The sequence below is a fragment of the Callionymus lyra genome, chromosome 8 (assembly GCF_982586985.1).
Source record: "Callionymus lyra chromosome 8, fCalLyr1.hap1.1, whole genome shotgun sequence".
Lineage (NCBI taxonomy): Eukaryota > Metazoa > Chordata > Actinopteri > Syngnathiformes > Callionymidae > Callionymus > Callionymus lyra.
Genome location: NC_141825.1, coordinates 29,339,537 through 29,358,806, shown reverse-complemented (window position 1 = coordinate 29,358,806; position 19,270 = coordinate 29,339,537). Strand labels below are relative to the sequence as shown.

The 19,270-nt window shown below is 43.6% G+C and overlaps 2 protein-coding genes across 6 annotated transcripts; one reads left to right on the top strand and one right to left on the bottom strand.

Moving 5' to 3' along the window:
* Window positions 1–1,403: 1,403 nt before the first annotated feature.
* LOC148074527 (brain aromatase-like) lies at window positions 1,404–5,345 on the bottom strand. Its single transcript, XM_087797808.1, has 7 exons — window positions 5,165–5,345; window positions 4,767–4,943; window positions 4,590–4,704; window positions 4,414–4,528; window positions 4,193–4,355; window positions 1,997–2,241; window positions 1,404–1,940 (listed from the first exon to the last, which is right to left on the bottom strand). Exons 1-7 carry the CDS (start codon window positions 5,235–5,237, stop codon window positions 1,692–1,694), a joined length of 1,137 nt encoding a protein of 378 aa, XP_087653934.1. The 5' UTR covers window positions 5,238–5,345; the 3' UTR covers window positions 1,404–1,691.
* A 1,977-nt stretch (window positions 5,346–7,322) lies between these two features.
* LOC148074526 (uncharacterized) lies at window positions 7,323–19,254 on the top strand. 5 transcript variants are annotated; one of them, XM_087797806.1, is made up of 18 exons: window positions 7,323–7,767; window positions 8,434–8,482; window positions 8,550–8,567; window positions 8,639–8,710; window positions 8,773–8,862; window positions 9,005–9,118; window positions 9,320–9,427; window positions 9,488–9,553; window positions 9,609–9,674; window positions 9,760–11,007; window positions 11,097–11,165; window positions 15,811–15,891; window positions 16,043–16,096; window positions 16,332–16,391; window positions 16,460–16,513; window positions 17,804–17,935; window positions 17,989–18,136; window positions 18,196–19,254. In XM_087797806.1, the coding sequence occupies exons 1-18, from the start codon at window positions 7,408–7,410 to the stop codon at window positions 18,656–18,658; spliced, it is 3,252 nt and encodes a 1,083-aa protein (XP_087653932.1). In that variant the 5' UTR covers window positions 7,323–7,407; the 3' UTR covers window positions 18,659–19,254. The 5 variants fall into 5 exon arrangements, with proteins under 5 accessions (XP_087653932.1, XP_087653931.1, XP_087653929.1 ...); XM_087797805.1 differs by having other exon boundaries at window positions 15,811–15,906; XM_087797803.1 differs by having other exon boundaries at window positions 11,097–11,180.
* The last annotated feature ends 16 nt before the right edge of the window (window positions 19,255–19,270 follow it).

Genomic DNA, 19,270 nt, shown 5'->3' with positions numbered 1-19,270 from the left:
CCTGCAGCTCGTGTCCTGACTAAGACTAAGAGGCGCGAACACACCTGTACTGTCTTCCCTACATTGGCTTCCTGTAGAATTTAGATACAATTTAAAATCCTTCTCCTAACCTATAAAGCCTTACATGGTCTAGAACCAACATACATTAAAGATTTAATCCAAACTTACCAACCCTCAAGGACCTTACGATCCTTAAACTCTGATCTACTAGTTATACCACAAATCTCTAAATGTAGATTCGGAGCCAGGGCCTTCAGTTTTCAAGCCCCTCTGCTGTGGACAAACTACCGGCTTCAGTCCGGAGGGCAGACACCCTCTCTATGTTTAAAAATAATCTTAAAACCTTACTTTTCGATAAAGCCTATAATTAACTTAACTGTTTATCTTTAGCTGCTATAACAAACAAAACTGTTTATCTTTAGCTGCTATAGGCTGAGAATGCTGGAGGAGTTTTAGACACCAGCTCTGTATATCCTTCTTTTCTGCATTACATTCATCACCTGTGCAGTTTAAACACCTCAGGGCTCCAGAGCTGCTGCTGATCCAGGATCTTCACCACGTCATCAGATCCCAAGTTCTCTCCAGCACCCCCATGGACCCTCCTACACTCTCCTCTTTTCTCTCACTATATCCTCCCTCACTCCTCTCCTTATCCATCTGTCTACCCCCCCATCCTTCCTCCCAGCCGGTCAAAGCGGCAGGCCGTCAACAATGAGTCTGGTTCCGCTCGAGGTTTCTGCTTCTAAAAGGAAGTTTTTCCTCGCCATTGCTCACTGTACAGTGTTTTGTTTCTTGCTCTTTGTTGAATTGCTGGATCTATTTTTCCTTAATCAACTGTAGTCTTATTTCAACTGTATAGTGTCTTGAGATAACTTTGTTATGATAAGACACTTGAAATAAAATTGAATTGAATTGAATTTCATTCTTGTCTTAAGACCTTGAAATATTAAATATCATTCAATTTTAGTGATTTCTTACCCACAAGTCCTTGCGACTGGCTCCCTATCCTGTAAAATACCAGCTAGCTACCGTTAGCACTTGTTTTAACCTAAATGCTGCAGTTATGAGACATAAAAATAGTAATTATTTCAACTGGAGTTATTTTTTGGGTTTTTTAAGTCAATGGTAAGTAAATATTTACATTTATAGAGCTTTTCCAGATGTTTCTTGCAGGAGTCAGTAGACACACGAAAGCTAGCATAAGCTAGCATAAAGATTAGCTTAAATGGCTAACATGCTAAGATTGGTTTGAAACAATAACCGTGATATGTGTCAAACATTTATATCCGCAGGAGAAATAAGACTATAATGCACTGTTGATATTGAGTGAATGTCAAAAAAACATGTTTTTATTTGTGATATTACATTTTATTTGGTGGATATACAGTTTCAGATGAATCACACACTGGCACAGTGACTCAGAACATACTTGTTAAAATATATATGTATGTATATATGTATGTATATGTAAATATGTTTCTTACAAAACATACATTGTGAATATTTTCATACGACATATCATGCATTTTGGTAATAAAAGACAAAAAACTGAACGTTGAACTCTTTTGAAAAGTAAAAACATCTGCTCAATAAGTAATTTGTGTCAACAGATGATATTGTCGTTAAACATGTATTTCCCGTTAGAATGAAGGTCCAGATACCTAAAGGTCAACCAATGATATTGACCAGAACTAAAGGTTATGTTTGTGCTCAGGGTGTCGAGGGATGAAGCGCATGGCGAGGCTGTGCTCGTCCTCCACCGGGTGCTGCGACAGGTTGTTGGTCTGCTTGATGCTGCTGAAGGAACATCCTTGTCGTGGACACACCGTGAACTCGGACAACAGCGTCACCAGGACGGCCTTCATCATCACCATGGCGACGTGCTTCCCGACGCAGGATCGAGGCCCGCAGCCGAACGGCTGGAAGAACCTCTTGGGAACCTGTCGGGACGGATCGGTGAGTCCGGCGTCTCCGGCGTCTCACGGGTCAGACTCACGTTTCTGTCAAAGTTGGTCAGACTGAAGTCTCGGGGTCTCGGGAAGAAGTCGTCGGTCTTGTGCATCAGACCGATGTTGAGGATGATGTTGGTGCCTTTCTTGATGAAGACGCCGCCGATGGTGTCGTCCTCCAACGCTCTCCTCATGGTGAAGTCCACCACAGGATGGAACCGCAGACACTCGTGGATGAAACTCTCCAGAACCTTCAAGGTGGAGAAATCCACACGTCCGTCCTCACTGTCGTCTGCAGGAGAAGAACATGAGGAGGAATACTGAAGATGATCTTAAGAGCTTCTTATAGAAACTTAATGAAGATGATCTTAAGAGCTTCTTATACAAACTTAATGAAGATGATCTTAAGAGCTTCTTATACAAACGTACTGAAGATGATCTTAAGAGCTTCTTATAGAAACTTAATGAAGATGATCTTAAGAGCTTCTTATACAAACTTAATGAAGATGATCTTAAGAGCTTCTTATACAAACGTACTGAAGATGATCTTAAGAGCTTCTTATAGAAACTTAATGAAGATGATCTTAAGAGCTTCTTATAGAAACTTAATGAAGATGATCTTAAGTGCTTCTTATAGAAACTTAATGAAGATGATCTTAAGAGCTTCTTATACAAACTTACTGAAGATGATCTTAAGAGCTTCTTATAGAAACTTAATGAAGATGATCTTAAGAGCTTCTTATAGAAACTTACTGAAGATGATCTTAAGAGCTTCTTATACAAACTTACTGAAGATGATCTTAAGAGCTTCTTATAGAAACTTAATGAAGATGATCTTAAGAGCTTCTTATAGAAACTTAATGAAGATGATCTTAAGTGCTTCTTATAGAAACTTAATGAAGATGATCTTAAGAGCTTCTTATACAAACTTACTGAAGATGATCTTAAGAGCTTCTTATAGAAACTTAATGAAGATGATCTTAAGAGCTTCTTATACAAACTTAATGAAAATGATTCGAATACATTCGTTAACAACCTTTTCAATGTCAAATATTAGCAACAATTTATTATAATATCTGAAAATATATTTATATTCCAAAATGAACTTATCAATCTTCACAGAAGAGAGAAATCCTTCCTGTTGCTCCTCAGCTTTGAACATCTCAGGACACTTTTATTTGAGCTTTTTCTTCACTTTCTTGTTGTTGTTGTGTTTGTCTTACGTTGATCTTTTAAAGTATATATTTTAATGTGTATTGTTGTGTTAAAGTTCTTTGTGACCCTGGACTAGAAACATCTTCACTAATAACTATTACTTACTTACTGACTTACAGGAATAAGAGAAAATATTATAAATTAATTCATAAATATATACAATAAAAAGGAATAATGTGATTGTTTTACTTAGATTAGATTAGATAAACTTTATTGATTAAATTGTTTTTCCAGCTCACATCAACACAGACGATAGATTCATGAAACAAGAACAATCTAAGATAAGATAAAGAACATAGATCAAAGATAAATAACACAAAGATTAACATATAATATCATCTTTTCACTTCTGCCCCCGAACTCAGAATTAAACTTTCTAATAACACAAGGAGAGTCATTGAGTCTATTAGTGTTGCATCATGGGAGGAGCATTGGTGCTCCATCTGGTGATGACAGTGTTGCATCATGGGAGGAGCGTTGATGCTCCATCTGATGATGACAGTGTTGCATCATGGGAGGAGCATTGGTGCTCCATCTGATGATGACAGTGTTGCATCATGGGAGGAGCATTGGTGCTCCATCTGATGATGACAGTGTTGCATCATGGGAGGAGCGTTGGTGCTCCATCTGATGATGACAGTGTTGCATCATGGGAGGAGCATTGGTGCTCCATCTGATGATGACAGTGTTGCATCATGGGAGGAGCATTGGTGCTCCATCTGATGATGACAGTGTTGCATCATGGGAGGAGCATTGGTGCTCCATCTGATGATGACAGTGTTGCATCATGGGAGGAGCATTGGTGCTCCATCTGATGATGACAGTGTTGCATCATGGGAGGAGCATTGGTGCTCCATCTGATGATGACAGTGTTGCATCATGGGAGTCATCTCCTCTCAGCAACTGTCACTTAAAGTAATACTTTTTGTTTTGACCACATGAATCCTTGTGAAACCTTCAGGGATACTTTGATGTATTTGAACAGAAATATGTTGTGTTTCTCAACAAGTCCTTGTGTCAGAACTTACTCTTGGCCGAGTTCATCTCGTCCACGATGCTCTGCTCCACGTCAGGGTTGAGCTTCAGCAGCATGAGCATGAAGAAGAGGCTGACGGAGAGCGTGTCTGGAGCTGCTATGACCATCTCCAGCACACACTGCCTCACGTTGTCCGCTGACAGCTCCCCCTGGTTCTGTGGAGGGTCATGGACTTCAGAGTCTCTTCTCTGCTATGTTGCCATGGATACGGACCTCAGCAAAAATTAACTCCGTGGCAAAGTCCAGGTCCTCGTCCAGCTTCTCTGCCTCGTTGATCATCTTACGCTTTAGCTGGAGAAGACTTTCCATGGAGTCTTGAAGCTCCTGACTGAAATGTTTAGAAGATCAGCGTCACCACCTTGAGCTGTTGAACTTTCAGGACATCTTACGCTGCTTTGATGTGCTTGCTGGACATGAACCCCATTCGAAAGAAGAGGTCTGGTTTAATCAGAACCGTCTGCCAGGCTTCAAAGTATTTCTGGATCTTCAGCAGCAGATCTTTCTCTGGAGGAAGAACAAGGTGGATTCAGGAGCTGCATGTTCCTGGATGATGGTGAACTACAAACCATTGAGAGGAACGCGGAGGAACAACCTGTTGGAGACCTCCACCACGATGGCCCTCAGCAGGTTCAGAGCGTCCACGTGTCCAGAGGAGTCCGTCACCTCCTGAAGCCTGTCCAGATGTTTCTTGGTGCAGCTCACACAGACGGAGATGGTCATCTGGAGGCCAGGACCTGTCAGAGCTGTGATCACACAAACATCAGTCCTGAAGGATCTGGACCAACCATGTTTTGGCATCAGATCCTCCAGCAGTGAAGACTTGATGATGTTGAAATGGAAATATTTAAAAATGTTGTATTTCATGAGCACACAACTTTCTATGGCCTCAATGTTTGGAACATGTTAGTGATAATAATGGAGATTGTTCTTGTTCTTCTTGAAGAAAGAATCAAACGCTGGAGACCTTTAACAAAGTAGCTCCTGACTTTCTTCCAGAGAGGAATGTCGCTGTTGAAAATGATTCCCTTCCCTTCCATGCCGATGCACTCCAGACCTCTCCTGCTGCCGAACCTGGAGGTGTAGAGGTCGCTCCTCAGGACGTGATAGACCGCCGAGGGCCTGCAAGAGACTCGGGAGTTGAACAGGTTGTCAGCAAACACCACAGAAGGAGGACTTGCTTGCTGATGATGAGTGTCTCCTCGCCGTTGATCCACACTCGCACTATATCTCCATACTTGTTGTTGAAGTAGTTGCAGGCTGTTCCGATCCCGGTCCAGATGAACCTGCTGTAGGTGAGGAGAGGACCAACTCCTGCCAGGAAGGGAGGACCTTGGAGCAGAGACGGTGCTGAGCATTCTTTCTTCTCTCAGGTTCAAGATATGAAGAGCATCAACACAACTGACCTGGGATCTGGGAGACGTTTTTCTTCCTCCAGACAGTGAGCAACAGAAGGAGGAGAAGCAGAAGCACCAGTGTGACCACTTGAGAAGCTGCTCCCGCCATGAAGGTCCCAGAGGTGAGCGTCTCCAGAGGCATGTCTTCACCTGTCCTCACCTGTCCTCACCTGTCTTCACCTGTCTTCACCTGTCCTCACCTGTCAGGAGCTGTCAGGAACTTTTGAGTCTCTTTATTCTCTTGATGGTTGAAGTGAGTTTACGTCTTGATATTGAGGATCTCCATCCATCCATCCATCCATCCATCCATCCATCCATCCATCCATCCATCCATCCATCCATCCATCCGTCCATCCATCCTTTCATCCATCCATCCGTCCATCCATCCATCCATCCATCCATCCATCCATCCATCCATCCATCCATCCATCCATCCATCCATCCATCCATCCATCCATCCATCCATCCATCCATCCATCCATCCATCCTTTCACCCATCCATCCACCCATACTTTCATCCATCCATCCAACTTTAATCATGTTATTCACCATAACAACTATGAATATTAATTTAGTTTCTATGAAGTTCAAGATCAAACCAACAACCTTCATCCTGTGATTCTTTCATTTATTTTCTCTTCACTTGAATAAAAACTTTCGTTTGTTGCTTTGACCTACAGATGAATCGTTTATCTTTTGTTAAATAAGTAAAACAACACCTTCATAGGACGATAGAACAATCATACTCAGTATTAATGGTTTAGATTATTTTGTTTCCTCTTCCAACAACAACATGTCAGTTTCATCTTCAACTGTCGTATCCGTCAGTAAACAATCGACTCATCTTTACCAAACAAGACAAAACAGACTTACTTCTCTGATGATCTCCTCCTTCGCTCGGACGACTGAAGAAGCGATCCGTCTGCTTTCTTAAACAGACTCTCGTGGTGTTGAAGACCTCACAAGGTCCTGGGAAACTATCAGTGCAGAAGCACAAGTACCAGAGCGCGAGTGAGAAGCTGCTCCAGCAGCACCGGTCAGAAAAGCCAACTCTTTAATTAGCAGAGTTGAAAAGGTGAAGGTCTTCATTGAGGTTTTTGAGCCAGTCTTACATCACAGCTTTGTTCTGACAGAAAATAACCCACTGTGTCCAGATCTTTAAAGTGAGGAGGCTTTTCAGGGAGAAAAGAATTAGCTGGGTCGCACTGACCCGACTCTAAGGAGTTCCAGATTTGTGCAGCAGTTCTCAGGCAGATGAAGGCAGTATTCTTTAATCACAAAAGCTGTAGACTGTTAACTATTTCATGGTCCGTCTGTGATTCACGCACTCTGACAGGTGGAGGACAGGGAGTGTTGCAGGTTCATTCACACCCAGGCTTGAGTGGCAGGAAGTGTCATCTTTTCCTCAAACAAGTGGGTAGTTGAGGCTGGAACCTGGTGTTCCTCTTGAAGAAACAATCATTTTCAGATGCATGTTAAGACACAAAACCTCGGACTGGTCCACATACTTCAGCTCACAGTTCAGCTGGAGACACATAGAGGTCTTTGTGTGTCAGAGAATGTTGCTCTTGTGTGGACGAGTAGGACTGACGGCCACCATGAAGGAGGGAATCACTCCAGTGCTGGGACTAGTGTCGTGTAAAATGCCCACTTATCTTCTGAATGCAAAACAGTTTCCCAGATGTTGTTGCGCAACATGAACACATTCGGACATGTTGATCGCTCTTTGTTGGCGTCTTGTCAGAGCGGCGCCGCCTGCACTTGTGGATCTTAACCCTCTGATACACTTGGAGCAGGAAGTTAGTGCCGAAATATGACGGAGAAGAATGGACTTTCTGCTGCTTGGAGAGCGCTGCTGGTGGGGGTCTGTGCTCTACTGCTTCTGTCTCCCGCAGGTGTGCTGTACCTGCTGATGCAGACGCAGCAGCTCCAGCGGGACCTGGAGAGACTGGACGCTGAGATGCAACGCTTGTCTCAGAGGTGCAACCTGCAGGAGACACTCTTGCCACCAACACAGGCCTCGCAGCAACTTCAGCGACAGAGAAGACACCAACAGGACCAGCAGCAGGACCAGCAGCAGGACCAGCAGCAGGACCAGCAGCAGGACCAGCAGCAGGTGGTTCAAGGACATGAGGAGGACATGCTGACACTGATGGCCTCGTCTTTATTGCAAGTGAGTGTTGAGGGTAGAAAGTCTCTGCTTTAATCATCCAAGAGTGTCAGGAATCTTGGGCTGATCTATGGATTGCAGGTGATTTACTAAGATTGCACTTTAAACACGTTGGCAGCACGAAGTCATTGTTGAGACACAAGTACATGAAGCCAAACGTTCCTGCTCAGCTTCCATGATCTGACAGCGTTTCTGAACTTGAGTCGTTCCAACATGTAAAGTCCAGAGAATTGTTTCATGTAAAAAAAACACAAAACAACTTCATATAATGATGTTTTTCAGTTATTAAACTCAGAGGTCCTGAAGGCCAGATATGCTGTCCATCACTAGTTCCAGTTGCATGCTGGGTAAACACAAGAAAATAGATCCACAATCTTATCAACAGTGAGATGTGTTGAACTGTCAGAGTTCACTGGACTCGTGGACATTAATACATTAAAAAATGTCAAAGTGACTTATTGTCGACTGCGTTCCTGAAGTGGATCCTGAAGCTCGAGGTCAAGTAAACATCAAGTGTTTCAGTCCAGGCTGACCTTGAAATGGTTCTTCCTGCAGGGACTATAACAACAATTTAATATCATGAATCACAAGTATTATATGTAGTAAGATCAAGATAAGATAAGATCATGTATCAATATTATATCATAATGACGTCTATTTTCTTTCCAGGTTCAGTCAATTCTGGATTTGTGTAACATCTCCAGCAGTGTTTGTGGAGGTAGTTACACGTGTTACTCATGAATGAATGATTCAAACAGTTGTTTTCATCTGAGACTATTGTCCAGGATCCGCGGGACCTCCAGGTAACCAGAGCTTCCTGCAGACGTGTAGTCGAACCCGTGTTCTTCACTAACATCATACTTTGAATGACGAGGCATCCCTGGGAGAGTAGGACCCCAGGGACCCCCTGGAGTGCCCGGCGTGGAGGGGAGAAGAGGAAGAAGAGGTGAGAGGTCAATGAGTTAGTTTTGACCTTGAATGTAGCTTCATGTTGGCTTCTTTATTCAGGGCGTCCGGGCGAAAGGGGAGAACCTGGACCTAAAGGTGACCCGGGACAACTGCGAGTGCAGGGCGAGGCATCTGACATCCTTATTGAAGGTCACATGTTTCAACACTTTCCGTTTGCAGGAGAATCTAGTTCTAGTTAGTTAGTTACACTAACTTTGCCTCAGTTCTCTTTCAAGTTTTCCTTTATTTAAAGATTGAGCTCAAATTGTGATGTTGTCTGAATCAAACAAAGGTCCTCCAGGTCCACGGGGTCTGCCTGGACCACGAGGACCACCTGGTCCATCTTGTCCTGACGTCCTTCACAAAAACATCCTAGAACACAACATTCAAGCAAATACCTGGACAGGTGAGGATGGGTCTATTCATGGTTAATATCAAGTGTCATCTCACCACTTATTTGTTACTATCTTACCCAGACCTTCAGTCAAATTGATTGATTGATTGATTGATCAACAGCTTCATACTTCTAATCAAACCAATGATGTTTTCTACACTTCGTAAACATAAACAAACGATAACCTTGAAACAAACTATTGTCACCGTCCAGATGTTTTGGAACCGGAGCAGACACAACAACACAACATGTTCTCCACAGACGTCGAGACACAGAACGACACAGACTCAGGAAACACGACGTCCTGGACGGACAGATTAGGTACGAAAACACAAACATGAGGTTGGATTTCTGAGCTTGAATCTGTGGTTCATCCTCCAGAAGCTCTGGTCCTGCAGGCCGTGACTTCTCTCTCTGAGATGCTCTTCGACAGCAGCATAGAAACAGGTAACAATGACGTCTGTGACTTTTGAAATAGTGTTTCATTACTTCACGTCCACAGTCGTAGATCCTGGAGACAATGTGTCTCAAGCCAGTGTAAACCCTCAGGATGGATTTATGGAAAGAGGTGAGAGAACGATCTATATGTTCACAGGAATAAACTGTATATAAATAAACTGTAAACTTATATTTTCGTTCATGTCAAACTCCAGATCCCAGCAGCTCCACTGATACCACATATGAAAGTGGATCCATGAGCAGAAGTGTGACAGAACCAGCAGATGCTGGATCCACGAGCCCAAGTGTGACAGAACCAGCAGATGCTGGATCCAGGAGCCCAAGTGTGACAGAACCAGCAGATGCTGGATCCAGGAGCAGAAGTGTGACAGAACCAGCAGATGCTGGATCCACGAGCCCAAGTGTGACAGAACCAGCAGATGCTGGATCCAGGAGCAGAAGTGTGACAGAACCAGCAGATGCTGGATCCAGGAGCAGAAGTGTGACAGAACCAGCAGATGCTGGATCCATGAGCAGAAGTGTGACAGAACCAGCAGATGCTGGATCCATGAGCAGAAGTGTGACAGAACCAGCAGATGCTGGATCCATGAGCAGAAGTGTGACAGAACCAGCAGATGCTGGATCCATGAGCAGAAGTGTGACAGAACCAGCAGATGCTGGATCCATGAGCCCAAGTGTGACAGAACCAGCAGATGCTGGATCCATGAGCAGAAGTGTGACAGAACCAGCAGATGCTGGATCCACGAGCAGAAGTGTGACAGAACCAGCAGATGCTGGATCCATGAGCAGAAGTGTGACAGAACCAGCAGATGCTGGATCCAGGAGCAGAAGTGTGACAGAACCAGCAGATGCTGGATCCACGAGCAGAAGTGTGACAGAACCAGCAGATGCTGGATCCATGAGCAGAAGTGTGACAGAACCAGCAGATGCTGGATCCACGAGCAGAAGTGTGACAGAACCAGCAGATGCTGGATCCAGGAGCAGAAGTGTGACAGAACCAGCAGATGCTGGATCCATGAGCAGAAGTGTGACAGAACCAGCAGATGCTGGATCCATGAGCAGAAGTGTGACAGAACCAGCAGATGCTGGATCCATGAGCAGAAGTGTGACAGAACCAGCAGATGCTGGATCCAGGAGCAGAAGTGTGACAGAACCAGCAGATGCTGGATCCATGAGCAGAAGTGTGACAGAACCAGCAGATGCTGGATCCATGAGCAGAAGTGTGACAGAACCAGCAGATGCTGGATCCATGAGCAGAAGTGTGACAGAACCAGCAGATGCTGGATCCACGAGCAGAAGTGTGACAGAACCAGCAGATGCTGGATCCATGAGCAGAAGTGTGACAGAACCAGCAGATGCTGGATCCATGAGCAGAAGTGTGACAGAACCAGCAGATGCTGGATCCATGAGCAGAAGTGTGACAGAACCAGCAGCTACAAATGGTGAAGCACACGTTGTTTGAATGAAATATGAAGTTCTGTTTATTTCAAACATGATTTAAATGTTCTAAACATGACTGTTAACTTCCCAGATGTCGAGGCTCTCGATGACTCGAGTCACAACATGATTCCAGAGAGTTTCAGATTCGTGACAACGACAGGTATGACGTCGACAGGTGAGAGAAGCTTTGATGCTTTAATGTCATGTGATCCATCAAGTGGGCTTTAACAAGACATTTATCTTTTGTTTGACACATGTTTGTTGGTTCTTTCTGGTGATTCAAACCTTCTGTATCTGTTGATTCTTTCTTTGACTTGAAGATTCAATTTCATCAAATCAAATCATAACGATACTGAACAAACCAACAGAGGTCAAACAAAGGTTAGGAGAAAAACAGGTTCCAGCCAATCAAGGCCACGATGGCGAGAAACAACTTGTTTTCACAGAACCTGGAGCAGAAGTCTGGGAGAGAAGAGAGAGGTGGAGTTAAAGAGAGGTGGAGTAAGAGAGAGGTGGAGTTAGAGAGAGGTGGAGTTAGAGAGAGGTGGAGTTAGAGAGACGTGGAGGACAGAGAGAGGCCGAGTTAGAGAGAGGTGGAGAACAAAGAGAGGTGGAGTTAGAGAGAGGTGGAGAACAGAGAGAGGTGGAGTTAGAGAGAGGTGGAGGACAGAGAGAGGTGGAGGACAGAGAGAGGTGGAGAACAGAGAGAGGTGGAGTTAGAGAGAGATGGAGTTAGAGAGAGGTGGAGTTAAAGAGAGGTGGAGTTAGAGAGAGGTGGAGTTAGAGAGACGTGGAGGACAGAGAGAGGCCGAGTTAGAGAGAGGTGGAGAACAAAGAGAGGTGGAGTTAGAGAGAGGTGGAGAACAGAGAGAGGTGGAGTTAGAGAGAGGTGGAGGACAGAGAGAGGTGGAGAACAGAGAGAGGTGGAGGACAGAGAGAGGTGGAGTTAGAGAGAGGTGGAGTTAGAGAGAGGTGGAGGACAGAGAGAGGTGGAGAACAGAGAGAGGTGGAGGACAGAGAGAGGTGGAGTTAGAGAGAGGTGGAGTTAGAGAGAGGTGGAGTTAGAGAGAGGTGGAGGACAGAGAGAGGTGGAGAACAGAGAGAGGTGGAGGACAGAGAGAGGTGGAGTTAGAGAGAGGTGGAGTTAGAGAGAGGTGGAGTTAGAGAGACGTGGAGGACAGAGAGAGGCCGAGTTAGAGAGAGGTGGAGAACAAAGAGAGGTGGAGTTAGAGAGAGGTGGAGAACAGAGAGAGGTGGAGTTAGAGAGAGGTGGAGGACAGAGAGAGGTGGAGGACAGAGAGAGGTGGAGAACAGAGAGAGGTGGAGGACAGAGAGAGGTGGAGAACAGAGAGAGGTGGAGTTAGAGAGAGGTGGAGTTAGAGAGAGGTGGAGGACAGAGAGAGGTGGAGGACAGAGAGAGGTGGAGTTAAAGAGAGGTGGAGGACAGAGAGAGGTAGAGGACAGAGAGAGGTGGAGGACAGAGAGAGGTGGAGTTAAAGAGAGGTGGAGGACAGAGAGAGGTGGAGGACAGAGAGAGGTGGACTTAAAGAGAGGTGGAGGACAGAGAGAGGTGGAGGACAGAGAGAGGTGGAGGACAGAGAGAGGTGGAGTTAAAGAGAGGTGGAGGACAGAGAGAGGTGGAGGACAGAGAGAGGTGGAGAACAGAGAGAGGTGGAGAACAGAGAGAGGTGGAGTTAGAGAGAGGTGGAGTTAGAGAGAGGTGGAGGACAGAGAGAGTTGGAGGACAGAGAGAGGTGGAGGACAGAGAGAGGTGGAGTTAAAGAGAGGTGGAGGACAGAGAGAGGTGGAGAACAGAGAGAGGTGGAGAACAGAGAGAGGTGGAGTTAAAGAGAGGTGGAGTTAAAGAGAGGTGGAGGACAGAGAGAGGTGGAGTTAGAGAGAGGTGGAGTTAGAGAGAGGTGGAGGACAGAGAGAGGTGGAGAACAGAGAGAGGTGGAGAACAGAGAGAGGTGGAGTTAGAGAGAGGTGGAGAACAGAGAGAGGTGTAGGACAGAGAGAGATGGAGTTAGAGAGAGGTGGAGTTAGAGAGAGGTGGAGAACAGAGAGAGGTGGAGGACAGAGAGAGGTGCAGAACAGAGAGAGGTGGAGGACAGAGAGAGGTGGAGTTAGAAAGAGGTGGAGTTAGAGAGAGATGGAGTTAGAGAGAGGTGGAGTTAAAGAGAGGTGGAGTTAGAGAGAGGTGGAGAACAGAGAGAGGTGGAGTTAGAGAGAGGTGGAGTTAGAGAGAGGTGGAGAACAGAGAGAGGTGGAGGACAGAGAGAGGTGCAGAACAGAGAGAGGTGGAGGACAGAGAGAGGTGGAGTTAGAAAGAGGTGGAGTTAGAGAGAGATGGAGTTAGAGAGAGGTGGAGTTAGAGAGAGGTGCAGAACAGAGAGAGGTGGAGGACAGAGAGAGGTGGAGTTAGAGAGAGGTGGAGGACAGAGAGAGGTGGAGGACAGAGAGAGGTGGAGGACAGAGAGAGGTGGAGTTAAAGAGAGGTGGAGTTAAAGAGAGGTGGAGGACAGAGAGAGGTGGAGTTAGAGAGAGGTGGAGGACAGAGAGAGGTGGAGGACAGAGAGAGGTGGAGTTAGAGAGAGGTGGAGGACAGAGAGAGGTGGAGTTAGAGAGAGGTGGAGGACAGAGAGAGGTGGAGTTAGAGAGAGGTGGAGTTAGAGAGAGGTGGAGGACAGAGAGAGGTGGAGGACAGAGAGAGGTGGAGTTAGAGAGAGGTGGAGTTAGAGAGAGGTGGAGGACAGAGAGAGGTGGAGAACAGAGAGAGGTGGAGAACAGAGAGAGGTGGAGTTAGAGAGAGGTGGAGTTAGAGAGGGGTGGAGGACAGAGAGAGGTGGAGGACAGAGAGAGGTGGAGTTAGAGAGAGGTGGAGTTAAAGAGAGGTGGAGTTAGAGAGAGGTGGAGTTAGAGAGAGGTGGAGTTAGAGAGAGGTGGAGTTAGAGAGAGGTGGGGTTAGAGAGAGGTGGAGTTAAAGAGAGGTGGAGTTAAAGAGAGGTGGAGTTAGAGAGAGGTGGAGTTAAAGAGAGGTGGAGGACAGAGAGAGGTGGAGTTAAAGAGAGGTGGAGTTAGAGAGAGGTGGAGTTAGAGAGAGGTGGAGGACAGAGAGAGGTGGAGGACAGAGAGAGGTGGAGTTAAAGAGAGGTGGAGTTAGAGAGAGGTGGAGTTAGAGAGAGGTGGAGGACAGAGAGAGGTGGAGTTAGAGAGAGGTGGAGGACAGAGAGAGGTGGAGTTAGAGAGAGGTGGAGGACAGAGAGAGGTGGAGGACAGAGAGAGGTGGAGGACAGAGAGAGGTGCAGAACAGAGAGAGGTGGAGGACAGAGAGAGGTGGAGTTAGAGAGAGGTGGAGTTAGAGAGAGGTGGAGGACAGAGAGAGGTGGAGAACAGAGAGAGGTGGAGGACAGAGAGAGGTGGAGGACAGAGAGAGGTGGAGTTAGAGAGAGGTGGAGGACAGAGAGAGGTGGAGGACAGAGAGAGGTGGAGGACAGAGAGAGGTGGAGAACAGAGAGAGGTGGAGTTAAAGAGAGGTGGAGTTAAAGAGAGGTGGAGGACAGAGAGAGGTGGAGGACAGAGAGAGGTGGAGGACAGAGAGAGGTGGAGAACAGAGAGAGGTGGAGTTAAAGAGAGGTGGAGTTAAAGAGAGGTGGAGTTAAAGAGAGGTGGAGGACAGAGAGAGGTGGAGTTAGAGAGAGGTGGAGTTAGAGAGAGGTGGAGGACAGAGAGAGGTGGAGAACCGAGAGAGGTGGAGAACAGAGAGAGGTGGAGTTAGAGAGAGGTGGAGTTAGAGAGAGGTGGAGGACAGAGAGAGGTGGAGGACAGAGAGAGGTGGAGAACAGAGAGAGGTGGAGAACAGAGAGAGGTGGAGTTAGAGAGAGGTGGAGTTAGAGAGAGGTGGAGGACAGAGAGAGGTGGAGTTAGAGAGAGGTGGAGTTAGAGAGAGGTGGAGTTAGAGAGAGGTGGAGGACAGAGAGAGGTGGAGTTAGAGAGAGGTGGAGTTAAAGAGAGGTGGAGAACAGAGAGAGGTGGAGTTAAAGAGAGGTGGAGTTAAAGAGAGGTGGAGTTAAAGAGAGGTGGAGGACAGAGAGAGGTGGAGTTAGAGAGAGGTGGAGTTAGAGAGAGGTGGAGGACAGAGAGAGGTGGAGTTAGAGAGAGGTGGAGTTAGAGAGAGGTGGAGGACAGAGAGAGGTGGAGAACCGAGAGAGGTGGAGAACAGAGAGAGGTGGAGTTAGAGAGAGGTGGAGTTAGAGAGAGGTGGAGGACAGAGAGAGGTGGAGGACAGAGAGAGGTGGAGAACAGAGAGAGGTGGAGAACAGAGAGAGGTGGAGTTAGAGAGAGGTGGAGTTAGAGAGAGGTGGAGGACAGAGAGAGGTGGAGTTAGAGAGAGGTGGAGGACAGAGAGAGGTGGAGTTAGAGAGAGGTGGAGTTAAAGAGAGGTGGAGGACAGAGAGAGGTGGAGTTAGAGAGAGGTGGAGTTAAAGAGAGGTGGAGGACAGAGAGAGGTGGAGTTAGAGAGAGGTGGAGGACAGAGAGAGGTGGAGGACAGAGAGAGGTGGAGGACAGAGAGAGGTGGAGGACAGAGAGAGATGTACAAACAAATATGTGTTTCTTTACAAACAAATATGTGTTTCTTTACAAACAAATATGTGTTTCTTTACAAACAAATATGTGTTTCTTTACAAACAAATATGTGTTTCTTTACAAACAAATATGTGTTTCTTTACAAACAAATATGTGTTTCTTTACAAACAAATATGTGTTTCTTTACAAACAAATATTTGACACTAAATGTGTTAAAGGTTCTGCACCAGATGTCGAGGCTCTCGATGACTCGAGTCACAACATGATTCCACAGAGTTTCAGATTCATGACAACAACAGGTATGACGTCGACAGGTGAGAAGCTTTGATGCTTTAATGTAGTTTCATGAGAATCACAGAGTAAAACACACTACGATGGTTAGAATTATATGTTGAAGAGAATCATAGGAATATTCCTGGACTCGAAGGACTGACTTTGTTTCTTCCACAGAATCGTCGCTGGTTTCTTCTGCTGCAGACGAAGACTCTCTGGACGTCGAGTCTGGTTCGTGTCTCACGTCTAACTTCTGTTTAAACGTCTTCCTTCAGAGACGAACCTCAGGGATCATTCGTTGAAAATGATTGACTTGATCTAAAGAACGTGTCTGACCAAGAATAACAATAATGTATCGAAACATTTCAATAGTATTTGTTTGTGTTTGGATATGTTTTTGTGTTTGTTTTCATCAGTGCTTGATGTTTACAGAGTTAAGTAACAACTGATGATTGTTTTTCTTCAGAAACTGAAGATGTTTCTTCAAACCAAACTGACAACATTATTGACAAACCTATGAAAAGAAGTACGTTTGTGACACATTGAGTGAAAGATCACTTTAACTTATTAATCAATGTTTGTATTTGTTTTCAGACCCTTTACTTCTGGTCGATGACAAACACAGGACGACTGACGAGAAAAACACAAGTGATTTTATTCATATAGATTGATATAGATTTAAATATATTGATATATATTGATATATATTGATATAGATTGATATATATTGATATAGATTGATATATATTGATATATATTGATATAGATTGATATAGATTGATATAGATTGATATATATTGATATATATTGATATAGATTGATATAGATTGATATAGATTTATATATATTGATATATATTGATATAGATTTAAATAGATTGATATAGATTGATATATATTGATATAGATTGATATAGATTGATATAGATTGATATATATTGATATATATTGATATAGATTGATATAGATTGATATAGATTTATATATATTGATATATATTGATATAGATTTAAATAGATTGATATAGATTGATATATATTGATATAGATTGATATATATTGATATAGATTGATATAGATTTATATAGATTGATATAGATTGATATAGATTTAAATAGATTGATATAGATTTAAATAGATTGATATAGATTTATATATATTGATATAGATTGATATATATTGATATAGATTGATATAGATTGATATAGATTTAAATAGATTTAAATAGATTGATATAGATTTATATAGATTTAAATAGATTGATATAGATTTATATAGATTGATATATATTGATATATATTGATATAGATTGATATAGATTGATATATATTGATATAGATTGATATAGATTTATATATATTGATATAGATTGATATAGATTTAAATAGATTGATATAGATTGATATATATTGATATAGATTGATATAGATTTATATAGATTGATATAGATTGATATAGATTTAAATAGATTGATATAGATTTAAATAGATTGATATAGATTTATATATATTGATATAGATTGATATAGATTGATATAGATTGATATAGATTTAAATAGATTGATATAGATTTAAATAGATTGATATAGATTTATATAGATTTAAATAGATTGATATAGATTTATATAGATTGATATATATTGATATAGATTGATATATATTGATATAGATTTAAATAGATTGATATATATTGATATAGATTTAAATAGATTGATATAGATTGATATATATTGATTGATATATATTGATATAGATTGATATAGATTTATATATATTGATATATATTGATATAGATTGATATAGATTTAAATAGATTGATATAGATTTAAATAGATTGATAAAGATTCAAATATATTCATATATATTTATATAGACTCATATGTCTGTATCTGTCGGAGATGATTTTGTTTCTTAATCCACACATTGATGTGTTTCTCCAAGAATGTCGTCTCCAGACCATAAACTGCTCCACAGACGTGACCTCCATGCACAGCACGTTCGGGGCTCTGATGTCAGACGCTCACCAGCAGGACGGAGGCTCAGAGAGATCATGGCTGGCTGAACACTTCTCTGGTATGACCTCCATGAAGATGTTCATCCAGGAGCTCAGCATGTCTTCTCTTCAGGTCGCGTCCTGACAGAGTTCAGCGACGGCGTGTCGTTTCCTGCTCGCAACACAAGCATCAACGTGAAGATGTTCTACCAGGGCTGTGGTCACGTCGTCTACAAGGACTCGTTCTACTTCCACAGAGCTGGGACCAACAACCTGGTGAAGTCAGTGCTGCAGACCCCCCGTTGCATTTAAACTCTTCCTGACGTTGATCGTTGTGCAGGTTCGACCTGAGCAGCCGAGGGTCCGACACGCTGACCATGAGCCGCAGCAGATACAACAACCTCAACTATCTGTTCCAGAACTCCAAGACCTACTTCAAGTTCGCCGTGGATGGGTTCGGGCTGTGGGTGATCTTCGCGTCGGACACGCGTGACGACACCATGGTGGCGCAGCTGGACCCCGAGGCCTTCAGCGTGGAGAGGATCATCAACATCTCCTACCCGACCAGTAAAGCAGGAAATGCTTTCATCGCGTGCGGCGTCGTGTACGTCACGGACGCGTCCGACCGAAGCGTGACCTACGCCTTCGATCTGATGGAGAACACTTCGCTCGACGTCAGCGTGAACTTCAGGTCAGAGGCTGGTGTTCTGTCGATGCTGTCGTACTATCACCAGCAGGAGGCGCTGTACATGTGGGACAACAGTGTCTTCAAGACGTGCAGAGTGTCACTGGTGCCAGCATAGAAACATGTTTTCAAAACATTGTTTTCATGCTTTCATGTGATTAACTTTCTAAAATATAACTCAATTTTTAAACTTTTTGTTTGATCATATCTTTGTGTCTCACTAAAGTTCAATTGATAGTGTCTTCTATGGAACACTGATGATTCTAGTTTGTTGAGTCTTTTATTTAAAATAAAGGTTCTTCTTCTTCTCTTCCTCTGAGCTGCTCCTCCAGAGAATCAACCTCCATCATGTTCTCTCACACCATCTTCATGTGATCAGACTCAGACAGTTTTGAGTCAAAGTCTCTTAAATGTGCATCATAATAATATCATAATCGTATTGTTTCATAACATGTCAGAACATCTTCCTCGTCCTCGTGTGGATCCTGGTGGATCAATAGTTTAAACACACTCTTGGTTCTGATCCATTGTTGGTTCTATAAAAGCTTCACAAACAATGATTTCATTTCTTCTAAATGTCGCAATTTACTGTAAACCAGTTCGTGCTTTACCTGAGCTGCATTTAGGGACTTGTAGAAATAAAATATTTTCAAGTATTCACAACAACGTAAGTCTTTGATGTGTCTTTTAAATTAAATTGTATTAATCATTGTGTTTCTTTCTTCAGTTG

Excerpts from the sequence above, each read along its gene's own strand:
- LOC148074527 (XM_087797808.1), bottom strand. The coding sequence starts at position 5,237 with ATGGAAGGGAAGGGAATCATTTTCAACAGCGACATTCCTCTCTGGAAG. Across the intron at positions 4,705-4,766 it reads CCTCCGCGTTCCTCTCAATG|AGAAAGATCTGCTGCTGAAG; the intron begins GTTTGTAGTTCA and ends TTCTTCCTCCAG. Across the intron at positions 2,242-4,192 it reads CGAGATGAACTCGGCCAAGA|ACGACAGTGAGGACGGACGT; the intron begins GTAAGTTCTGAC and ends CTTCTCCTGCAG.
- LOC148074526 (XM_087797802.1), top strand. The coding sequence starts at position 7,408 with ATGACGGAGAAGAATGGACTTTCTGCTGCTTGGAGAGCGCTGCTGGTG. Across the intron at positions 11,181-15,810 it reads GACAGGTATGACGTCGACAG|GTTCTGCACCAGATGTCGAG; the intron begins GTGAGAGAAGCT and ends AATGTGTTAAAG. Across the intron at positions 16,514-17,803 it reads GACTGACGAGAAAAACACAA|AATGTCGTCTCCAGACCATA; the intron begins GTGATTTTATTC and ends TGTTTCTCCAAG.